This window comes from Orbicella franksi, chromosome 12 (assembly GCF_964199315.1).
Source record: "Orbicella franksi chromosome 12, jaOrbFran1.1, whole genome shotgun sequence".
NCBI classification, from domain to species: Eukaryota; Metazoa; Cnidaria; class Anthozoa; order Scleractinia; family Merulinidae; genus Orbicella; species Orbicella franksi.
Genome location: NC_138156.1, coordinates 18,742,989 through 18,754,416, shown reverse-complemented (window position 1 = coordinate 18,754,416; position 11,428 = coordinate 18,742,989). Strand labels below are relative to the sequence as shown.

Below are 11,428 nucleotides of genomic sequence, written 5' to 3'. Positions count from 1 at the left end.
AAATTACTGGTTTCTATGGATCTAAATGACAAAACTATAACTTCAGTAGAAACAGACCTGTCTCCCAGGCGTTATAACCCTCTAATAGAAGCTCCGGGTCTAAAAACGCCACCCGCACCCCGTCCAGGTTCAAATAAGATCTGATTTGTTTTTGACTGAGCAGAAATTTTCCCGATACCAGACAAAACCCAGCAGTGACTAACCTAAGAGGGAAAGCAAACTTGCAAATACGAAAAGCAAGGAAGGAAAGGACTAGAAATGGGAAAAAGTAGGGGTTACCCAAATCCCTAGTGATCTGGGTATCCACTTCCAAAGTGTTTGGTTGTTTGACAACCAAACGATAATGTCGTTCCTTTAATTAAGGGTAGCCAAATCCCCCAATAGATAAAATGGGAAGGCGAAGATACAAAGACGACAGTATTCAACGAGGAAAGGAAAAAAATGTTAAAAAGGTAAGGTAGAGTAAAACAATTTGCATATCTAAATCCCAAGTGATATTGATATCCCCTGATAGCCATATTAGATGAGAATACCAGTATTACTAGGGAATAGGAATACTAATTATTTCTTTCTCCCTTACTTCATAAGGCTGGTTTGCAAATCGGAATTCTGGTTTCGAACGTTCTCCATTAAAAATTCGATATCCTATTTATGACCGTTCCGGCTGGCACAGCTACCTAAACATAAATTTGTGGTGAGCTTTTGCTGATGTTCTTATCGATAATGATGAAAAAGGAGCTTCTTCTACATGCCCAATTCAAGACTTGACAGTGCAAAAACCATTCCGTATTTATTACCAAAATGACCAAAGATAGCCTATTTGAAAGTGAAGAATGATCATCGCAGTTAATTTTCCAATTTAAGCAATTGGAAAGAAGAAGCCTGAAAAAAATCAGGGCTTCAACGGGATTCGCTCCCAATGTGCGGCTTCATAGCTCAGTTGGTAGAGCATCGCACCGGTATCGCGGAGGTCACGGGTTCGAATCCCGTTGAAGCCCTGATTTTTTTCAGGCTTCTTCTCTCCAATTGCTTAAATTGGAAAATTAACTGCGATGATCATTCTTCACTTTCATCTACAACCGCAGTTCATATATGAATTATTTCATATAAACTTCACATACCCTTTGGGACTTCTCATACCTATATAGTCCGTATAAGGGAGTATCCCTCCTCCCCCCGGGCAGGGAACACGTAACAATCATCCATATCAACTGATATCACTAGGTATCACTAAGGATTTGGGCATCCCTCACATTTTGACATTGCTTGTCCTTTCCTCCCACGAATGCCTTTCTTCTTTGCAAGTTTGCTTTTCCTTTTTATCTTTCGGTCGATTTGGCTACCCTTAATTAAGGAAACGAAAACAACCAAACACTTTGGAAGGGGATATCACTAGGGATTTAGTTACAGTGAGACCCCGCTTTACGACCACCCCGTTAAGACGGCCCACCTCTTTATTACGGCCACTTTACTCTGTATCTCGTAATAAATGCGGACTCGGATCAGACAGTCTGTTATGAATTGCGACTATTTTTACAGACGTACTGTATTTACATCAAGCTAAAGAACGCCTAAATTTATTAAGACAAAGCTTCGCAAGAAGATAAATATTTTTTAGCAGAATTGTGGATGATATTCACTTGCCTTTCAGTAAAATTGACTTACGTCATGGCTTAAAAATAAAAATGATGTTTATATATATGTTCTAAAAAAGCGGTTTTTGTAATGCTTCAGGCTACTTATGTCTTGCATATTGAACTCGGAAATTCCTAACTGAAAATGAAAACTGCAGTTGCCATGGAATTGGCAAAAATACAAACATTTACGATTGTAAACTATCCCTAAAACTGTAACCTACTCCTAGAATATATGATGTTCAAATGGTCTAAAAAAGAGGAGCTGAAACACGAGGTCACGCTTTTTTGTCTCGCATGTAAACCCTGAAATTCCTAGGTGAAACAGAAAACTGCTGTTGCCATGGAACTGGCAAAAATGCAACAGTAAAAACATTTGCAAACACGCACGTTTAAGATTTTTGTTTTGTTTTGTTTTGTTTTGTTTTTTTGAATTGAAACTTGAAGATTTAACGTTGGACTGTGAATTTTTTTAACCTTCAGTCGGTTTTATTCGACTTGAAATTGGTCAATGAATTAAATCCGATAATTAACTCAGGGAATTCAGCACTGAAAGTAAAGGCTAACCTATAAACATATAAACACCAAAATAAAAATAAACGTTCTTTGTAAAACAGGAAGAGAAGCATTAAAGTGCGCATGGTTGCCTATGGTCCTCATTAACGAACTTCGTCAGATGTATTAGCAATTAACGACAAGAAATAAAATTTCTTTTAAAAAATGTGTCTTTATTTTTAAAAGGTGTACACTACAGTCATTAAAAGAAGAACATTCGTTGAAGACATTTTTTTTTCATTTCACCTGAATACATAGAGCATCAGCATTCTGGTACCGATCCAATACTTTATTGACAGAGGGCTACACGTAGGGATTCATAAAATATTTTTCTGTTGTGAGGGTCACGTAACAGTTTTAGTCGCCCATTGTATATATTCAGGGATGAAAAGGTTCCAGATCAGTTGTGAACTAAGCAGCAGTAAGAGAGCAATTGTAGAAACATCTTGAGAAAGACGAAAGAAGAAAGAAGACTACAATGCCTGTGCAAATTAATGAGACGGGATTTCCATCTTATTCACGCTTCACCAAGGTATCTGAATATTAAATATCTTAAAACTCAACTCAGCTCGGAACTTAAGTAAATTGTGCCGAATTGATCTGCAGATTATTGACGAAGGTACCAAAATGCTTTTTAGAAATTAGGAAGGTAACGGACATTTTCAAGTTTTGTTTTCAGCGAATAATTAACAAATATCAGATTACGGGACAAATTAAAGTGCATTAACTTTTCCCTATCATTGGAATGTTCGCCGCGGAAGACAAGGTTCAAGTTTGTCGCATTTTGATTTGTTCTTACCTATGATCTATTGGAGGACAGACTACTTTCTGCTCAAACAAACAACTCAAATATTAATAAAATCAGTTTCTCTCTCAAATCAATGATCTTCCTACACAATTGGAAAAGATGGAAGAGCTGTTACTTGCCAGGATTCCGCCATGACGCCAAACTTATTGAAGAAACTGGTGAGTTTAACAAGACTTTTCAGTTTGTATATTTAAAACAATTTTAATAGTTCCCTTTTCCCTTGAACATGGATTCCTTGCATGCAAACCACGATTTTTTAGTCGGTAAATTAAATTGCTTTTCTAACATATTTATTTTATATTTATCTTTCCTTCAGCCGTGAACACAGACACGGGTGTAGTGGACGCCTACCAACACATGGCTCCCATGGTTGACACAGTCACCTACATGCAGTGGCTTTACAAACAGTGTCGTGACAAGGGCTGTCGCTTTGTTCACGATGAAATTCACGGACTGTTGAGAGATCAGGCAGAAGACTTGAAAAAGAAATTCAAAGCTCAGCTGATCTTAAACTGCTCTGGGCTCAGCGCCAGAGAACTGGCAGGAGATGAAGATGTCTACCCTCTGAGAGGTAAATAACTCCTTGGTTTATTTACTCACAAACGAGTCTATCATGCGTTATACATGGTGGCTTGCCCTACAGTCGAGTCGTAACTGGTTTTTGTTCATGTTTTCATCACTTCTTTTAGCAGGTGTGATTCTTAAGGTGAAGAATGATGGAAGTTTGATGCCTAAGCTCAACCACTCCATGTGCATCTCTCTGATAGAAGACATTGACGAGTCCAAATCAGAAGGACAAAGCTTCGTCTTCATCTTACCAAGAGGTGACGACAAACTGTGGCTGGGTGGCATGGTACAACCCAACCAATGGGACAGAAATCTCACGCTCGATTATCCACCAATCAGAAGAATGTTCGAGAAAGTCAAGGAGTTCTATCCTCCCCTCCGTCACTATGGAGACAAGGACGTAGAGGAAGTGTTGGTGGGACTGCGGCCCGCTCGTAAAGGAAACGTTCGGCTGGAGTGGGATCCAGTGTGTCCTTCTGTTCTGCACAACTGTGGACATGGAGGCTCGGGTGTGACTTTGTCGTGGTACTGTCCTACAGAAGCTAGCGCCACGGTGGCTCGTGTTCTTAATCCATCGAAACGCTTTCTGGCAACTTGTAGCCTAAATTAGCTCCAAACTACTGAAAACGGCATTTACAACATGAAAGGATGGCTTTTCTACTACTAGCATAGCGTTAGCGATTTGTGACATTTCACTCGGGCATAGGAACAAATCAAATTTTTAAGAGTTTTGGGCGAGTAAGGGACCCTATACTTCTTTAGGCTTACGAGGGTTTTCTTCTTTTGCCATTTTTGCCTCTTTTTCTTAGCGTTTTTCCGCATTATTGACCTTCTACTGGGCATACTTCTGGTTCAAGAATTTCGGAGAAAGCATTATCGAGATGGGGAATTCTTACCATGAAATAGTCAAGTATAGTTAATGGAAATTTACCTTCGGTTCTTCACTCAAATTTCCAAGCATTTTTGTGCGTATTTCAGGCTCAATTAACCTAATCACTCTGATCTGGGTATCATTAGAAAGATCTTTTCTTTCTACAGAACTTGAGTATAAGTAATACCAAGTTTCAGTCTAAGGTGATGACGTCAGCAGCGTAGCAAAGACGAACGTTTGTCAACGGTGGTTACGCGCTGTTGGGGTACAAACGAATGAAAAGACCAGATATTTATTTTTCTAAGCTTTGAACATTTGTCAGTCTTAATGTCTGAAAATATTGACCTCTAAGTCTTGCATGGTGAGACAATTTCAGTCTAGCACTTTTAGTTTCTTGTGATTATTCTGTAAACAGACAAGGTTGATTTGACATCGACTGCTTTGTAATAGCAATCTATAATATCTGAATTCTGAGTAGGTTACGAATTTTTTTAATATTATTTGAAAATCAAAATTTTAATAAAATGTTAAAGCAAGCAACCGGAACGATGATCCTGCTGGTATACGTTGGATCAATAGTGATCTAATCGGCTTTACATATAAAATGAAGGATATAAAAGCAAAAAGCGACACAACGTAGGATGATTTTTTGACGGTGTGCTATATTTCGGCTGGCCAAACCAGCCTTCTTCAGGTACCTGAAGAAGGCTGGTTTGGCCAGCCGAAATATAGTACACCGTCAAAAAATCATCCTACGTTGTGTCGGTTTTTGCTTTTGTATTCCAAAATTTTAATGTTCCTATATATATTCAAAGCTATAAGGAAATTTAATAATTTTGTAATACTAGTTGAGAAAGCTTATTGGGAGGTTAAGTAAAGGCTTGCTTTTATTTTAGGAAACAAGCGCACGCCTAATGAATAACGCTTTGTGGAGAAATAAATAATCTTCATCCTTCTTCGCCCGTCATTCGCGGTAACTCCACCGCAAAACTATGTTTTGTCCTAGGAAATTTAAGTTTCGGGTTTTTTTCTACGATTTTTTCGGAGCTAAGTGTTAGGAAACCTAAACCGGACTATTATACTGAGGGGGGGAGGGGAGTTGTGCAAATAAACCCCCCCGCAAAAAAATACGCAAAAGATAAACAAAATGTGTAAAGCGAACAACGCAAGAAAAATGCTCAGAAAATATTGCCACCCTCCCCTCAAACAGTTAATGGTTCATCCCTTTTAAATGAAATTTCAATGGAGTCTGGCAACATTCAAAGCTAACAAAATTATGATGAGTAAACCACCATACTATTAAAATGGGTATTGAACTGAAGCGGTTATAAATTCGAGCGATTGAAACAAAGTTGAAAAAGCCAAGGCGCGGATGTCAAGATCAGTGTAAAACTTCGTTTGATGCGCGACCGTAAAATGTGGCAGGTTACGTCGATTGTCACGTGGTATAGTTTCATTTTCCCGACACTGGTTAGCTTTTATTTTTGAAGCATCTCAGAGCGTGATTACATGGCATTTAGCCTGTTTTCATTCACCTGCATGACAAATGCTACCTGTTAAACGATAATAAAACAAGGACTCACAGGTAGGACAAATATCTGGATCGACAACATGTCAAAAAAATGATTCCGAAATACTCTTCCCTTCCAGCTCCAAATTTGTGATTAAAATTAGCTCGGAGATTGTCCCTTGCAGGGTGTATTCTTTAATTACTCCGGCTAGAAGATTGACTACATTTCACAGGAGCCGCGAATTACCAGTCCAGTGTTCAATTTGTCTTTCAACCACATCCTCAAGGCGGTCTTCCTATTTTGTCCCAGAGAACCTAAGTACCACCACTGTGGACGTAGCCTGGGCTCCAGTAAGCGGTTGCGCCTTCAGCGTGTGTTTCTTGGTCCTGTTTTATGTAGTTAGCTTCTATATCTGACTTACTTATTAAACTGAGAACGTTCAGTCTGGAATCCCTGATTAGATCCCTGAATTGCATTAACAGGTCAGGACTAATTGGTTGCAGATCAAGAAATTAGCTTAGTTCAAGTAATTAATTATTTGCGAAACAAAGATGGTAAAAGTCTGCATACGAGCCAAGCCAAGTGGCCCATCAGGCCTAAGCTTATCCCGGGTTTTGTAGCATGAAGCGATAAGGAGTATTTATACTCCCCCCTGGATGGGATGCTAGTCCATCGCAGGGTTACCCCCTGCCATTAAGTTCGCCGGTACCCATTTATACACCTGGGTTGAGAGACGCATTGTGAGAGTAAAGTGTCTTGCACAAGAACACAACACAATGTCCGCGGCCAGGGCTTGAACCCAGACCGCTCGACCGAAGACGATCACACTAACCACGAGGTCACCGTGCCTCCAAAGATGAGTAAAAGTTAAATGGTGATCTGCGTCTTCAACCTAACGCTCAATTTGTGACCCAAAACATGAGCCTTATTTCATCTTGTTAAACGTATGACCTGAGCAGTAGGCTTTTCGGAGGAAACAGCGACAAGGAAGGGAGAGAGAACTTTCGGGTTTGGGTGTGTTGACACAAACATTTTCGTATTAAACAAGGGCTTAGTTTTTCGAAATATTACCAAACATATCTCTTCTTTATTACAAAAAACGAGGACAAATTCAGTACAATTTATAGAAATCGAACTCTTCCCTCGTGCATATCTAGGTTAAGAGACGAAAGAAAGGTGTACTGGAAATCTTAGAGGCGGTGGTGGAAGTTTTCTTTCGTTTAGTTAGACTTTTGAGACCAGGTAAGTGTCGCCAATTCTTCTTCTCAACTCCACGTTCAATACAAGCATTGCATTTTGTATTTGGTATTTCTGGCACCTTTTGAACGCAGTTTTCATGGGAACGTAAGAACTGTAAAGCGCCACAGAGGTTTCCTGATTAGCATATAGAATCTCTCCGCATGAGGAAGTCGCAATATTCGACCTAAGCTGATCTGCGTGACTTTGAGATTACCTTGAAGTTGCCTTGATAGAAGAGTAGATTCTCCTATCGCAACTTATGATGAGCACAAGAGTCTTCTTAGAAGAATGTATCCTCCGAATAAATCGCCAGCTGGGAGCAGGGTTAATACCTGACGTCACACATTGGTAATTTTCTCTTTAGCTCTAACACGTCTAAGGTAGTGATACGTCTACAATTGAGAATTTCCAATTCTCTGAGGTTCCTGAGATTCTCCGAAATAATAACCAACGTATCACTGGTCACGTGGGCACAGTTTTGAATATGTAATATCTGTAACCAGCGGCAGCGCGTTATAATCGTGTCCAGGCCTTTTGAAGTACAGTCGCGGCAATCACCAAGGTAAAGATCAGTTATAAAAGATAAATTTTCACCGATAGCAGTCAAGTAGCTGTCTTTCATTCTCCCTGAATACAATTTAAACCGCTTCAATTTCTGACAAGTTTCTACAATAGAAGGGATGAATCCTCCGTGAACGTTGTAGGGATTGAAGCAATGTTCTCCGACGATAAGGGTTTCCAAGTTCGGACTCTTCTCGGCAATCTTCGCAATGCCGATGTCGGAGATGGATGTGTCAATTACTTTTAGGTAAGAGAGGCTGGGAAATTGATTAAGATCTTCGGGTACGAGAGTCAAAACGTCTGTAACGTTGTAAAGGCGCTCTAGATGAACCGTCGACAAGTTTACATGGCAAATTTGGAAGACTGCACGAATGCCGCGATCTGAAATCTGATGACATTCCCGAACAGTGAAGGAGGTGAGGCCAGGACAGCAGAAAGGAAGTGCAAAAAGGGCATCGTCGGTTATAAAGCAACACCACGTCAGATCAATGGCGGTCAGCCCAGGGAAGCTCGTGCATAGTTTCCACAAGGAGAGATCATCTACCACTGGTTCACTCTCATCAAATGGAATAACATCGTGGATTGAAATTACTTTCAAATCCTTCACATTACCACACACAGAAACTATCATACGGTGGCAATTCCCTCGGCTCCCCAATTTAAGAGTATCTAAGTCGCGGCACTGCTGTAGAAGTCGTTCAAATCCCTCCTCCGAAACCCCGCTGAGGAAAACGTTCAGGCTTTTTAAACGAGTGCAGTTCCTGGCTATCTCGTTCATTCCTGTGTCTGACACTTGAAAACAACCTTCGATGCTCAGGCTACGGAGATCGACGCAATTTTGCGCAACTTTTTTAATGACTACATCCGTGAGCCATTTGCAATCACTTACGTCAATGTGCTGAATTGTTTTACCCCATGAAGTAATCCATCTTTCCAGAATGGTATTGTTCACTTTGCTGGACAGAAAGCTGTCTTCACTGAGATCAATACTCTTCCAAAGACTGTAATCCTCGAGAAGATGGCACCACTTCCAACACACTCGTCGCAGCAGTAGACGTTCTTTCATGGTGAATTTACAAAATATTTGCAATATAATCGAATCTGGCAGATCGTTCAGAAGAAAAGATGAATTACATGACTCCATAGTTGGAACGTGTTTCTAACTCCTATTACAAAGACTTAATAGGAGATAATGAAAGTAATAGCCGTCACTTACTGGGAAAGTTTCTGTCTACTTTGTGACGTCATAAACGATCCAAAATACGCGCGCCCTCGTTGAGTAAGTGCACTTGAGTAGATCTGAGTAGAATTCGCTCTTTCACTGGATTCGACCTTGCCCAAATTGCAGCGTTCTCCCCTAAAACACGATCTCGTTGACTCTGTTACGCGCATCTTCATACAATAAGATTTCGGCGCACTACAGACTACGACATTCGCTAGCCTAAAATGCAAATTGCGCATTGGCTGATTTTGATCAGAGAAGGGACTGGAACTAGATCTCACCAAAACAAACATGGCGGACTTGGACAATTTTCTTTTACAAAGCTATTCGTTTGTGTATAATTTCTTTTTTAAGGGTCTCGTAGCTTTGGCGGTATTGCTGATTGTAACGTTGTTGACTAAAATGTTCAGTCATCAAGGCTATAGACGTCACTCAGGCTCGGATGATACGAATTTTTGTTCATCTCCCGAGTGCCTTCGATGTTCTCACAGAAAAGAGGCTGCATCAACTGAAGTCGTGTCGAAGAAGTTGGACGAATTTGTACGTGTAAGAGGAGATAGAGCCGGACTTGAACGGTTGTATAATGGAATTGAATACTGCGGGACACAAGAGGACGGGACCGATCTATTACCTGCCCAAAAACCTACAGTATTTTACCTTGATGGTCTTGGCACTAAACCTTGGCATAATTACTACTCTGCACAACTAAGTTCTTTACTTTCGTCAGCGAATTTTGAATCGATAAAATCAGAATTTCAACAGATTCGATTTCGCGCAAGTGAGGGGTGGTTTAAAAATTCAACCCTCCAAGGGGAATGGTCAGTTTATCATCTGATTAATCAAGGAGAAAAAGTTGAAAACAACTGTAGTACATGTCCAAAAACTATGGATATAATCGAATCTGTTGTACCCCTGCTGAAGGGATGCTCGTTTGGTAATGTTTTGTTCTCGATTCTTCAAGCTGGGACGCACATAACGGCTCACTATGGCCCAACAAACTGTAGGATAAGATGTCACTTACCTTTGTTTCTACCCAAGGGATGTGTTTTGTGCGTGGACAGAGAGGAAAGGAGATGGAAGGAGGGAGAGCTTTTGTTGTTTGATGATTCCTTCCTCCACGAAGCGTGGCACAAGGGAACGGATGGGGAAAGAGTTGTTCTTATGTTGGATCTCTGGCATCCAGAGCTCACTATGGTTGAAAGGGAAGCACTCGCATTTATGTTCCCACCACAATGCATGGCCAAGTGAAGAAAAAACAAATGATGTCATAAAAACATGGGAGATCTTGTAACATTTTTAGCTATTTCATATTATTTATTGTAAATTAAGTTATTATGTGTACCAATAAAGGCTGGTTTTCACTAGCGACGGAGTCATAGTCAGAATCGTAGTCGGAGTTGTAAGAGCACTTATGACCTAGTGAAAATCGAAAATCGCAGTCGTAAGCGGAGTCATAAGCTTGATGAAATTGGAGACGGAAGAATCAGAACGTTTCCATTTCTTCCGATTCCGTTTATGACTGTCGCTTATGATCTAGTGAAAACTAGATTGTCAGAGTCCGAAGCAGAAGTGGAAGAACCAACCAATCACAAGGCTTGCAATTGAACATTGTGATAGGTTTATTCTTCCGCTTCTGCTTGAGACTCCGACAATGCAGTTTTCACTGGATCACAAGCGTCAGAGTTATAAGCAGAATTGGTGCTTCTGATTACGACTCCGACTACAACTCCGTCGCTAGTGAAAACCAGCCTTAAATGCAACATTATAAACTCAGGTTGTGAGCTACTGGAACCAACTGTTTCAACTAAAACCAGTTTCATTTGATTTCTTTGAAGTATTTCAAGAGTACTTTGGTTGAAACAGTTGACAACTATTTGACCATGTTCTGTTTGGATCAACTATGTTTGATTGACTCAGGCTCAGATTTGACTCGATAAACCACATTCCTCCACCTCCAGAGGTGGTCTTGAATATTCCAGTCAGAAGGAACTGAAAAGGACCTTGCAACCAAAATCTTTGGCATAATGGAATGCACCCCAGGGCTAATCTTTAAAGAAACAGTCACTATTAACCAGTCAAAAATTGTGCTTCTCGGGAAAGAAAAACAATAAGCAAGGGAAACAGTGAGTTTTGTTTCCCTGAGACCCTTAATAGGGAAACAAAACTCACTGTTTCCCACTGGGCCAGTCATTAAGTGTTTTGTTCTACCTCCCAGCTTAAAAATAGAAAAACACTGCGCAGAAATCATTTGCTTGACGCCAGCTTGCTCACAAATTTGCCGCAGTTTCAAGGAGCACGACCTGATCACGTGTGAGTCTAAAGTTCAAGTTGTTGTTTCCCTCAGGAGTTAGTATTGTTCACCCCAGGGAGTTGTTGAATTTTGCCACGTGACACGTTCTCCTCCAATCGGGAAACGTATTTGAGTTATTCTTGAAAGTTATGCAAACCCTCAACTACGTT

General features: G+C 40.4%; 3 protein-coding genes across 3 annotated transcripts; 2 read left to right on the top strand and 1 right to left on the bottom strand.

The window, feature by feature from the left end:
* The first annotated feature begins 2,468 nt into the window (after positions 1-2,468).
* On the top strand, positions 2,469-5,129 carry LOC145464043 (D-amino-acid oxidase-like). Its single transcript, XM_081447861.1, has one exon. It carries the CDS (start codon positions 3,611-3,613, stop codon positions 4,172-4,174), a length of 564 nt encoding a protein of 187 aa, XP_081303987.1. The 5' UTR covers positions 2,469-3,610; the 3' UTR covers positions 4,175-5,129.
* Positions 5,130-5,132: 3 nt separating this feature from the next.
* Positions 5,133-8,890, bottom strand: LOC145464022 (F-box and leucine-rich repeat protein 13-like). Its single transcript, XM_081447834.1, has one exon. The coding sequence runs from the start codon at positions 8,888-8,890 to the stop codon at positions 7,511-7,513; it is 1,380 nt and encodes a 459-aa protein (XP_081303960.1). The 3' UTR covers positions 5,133-7,510.
* Positions 8,891-8,933: 43 nt separating this feature from the next.
* Positions 8,934-11,409, top strand: LOC145464034 (aspartate beta-hydroxylase domain-containing protein 2-like). The gene has a single exon (XM_081447851.1). The coding sequence runs from the start codon at positions 9,260-9,262 to the stop codon at positions 10,214-10,216; it is 957 nt and encodes a 318-aa protein (XP_081303977.1). The 5' UTR covers positions 8,934-9,259; the 3' UTR covers positions 10,217-11,409.
* Positions 11,410-11,428: the final 19 nt, after the last annotated feature.

What these genes read in the sequence shown, in the direction of transcription:
- LOC145464043 (XM_081447861.1), top strand. Translation starts at nt 3,611, where the DNA reads ATGCGTTATACATGGTGGCTTGCCCTACAGTCGAGTCGTAACTGGTTT.
- LOC145464034 (XM_081447851.1), top strand. Translation starts at nt 9,260, where the DNA reads ATGGCGGACTTGGACAATTTTCTTTTACAAAGCTATTCGTTTGTGTAT.
- LOC145464022 (XM_081447834.1), bottom strand. Translation starts at nt 8,890, where the DNA reads ATGGAGTCATGTAATTCATCTTTTCTTCTGAACGATCTGCCAGATTCG.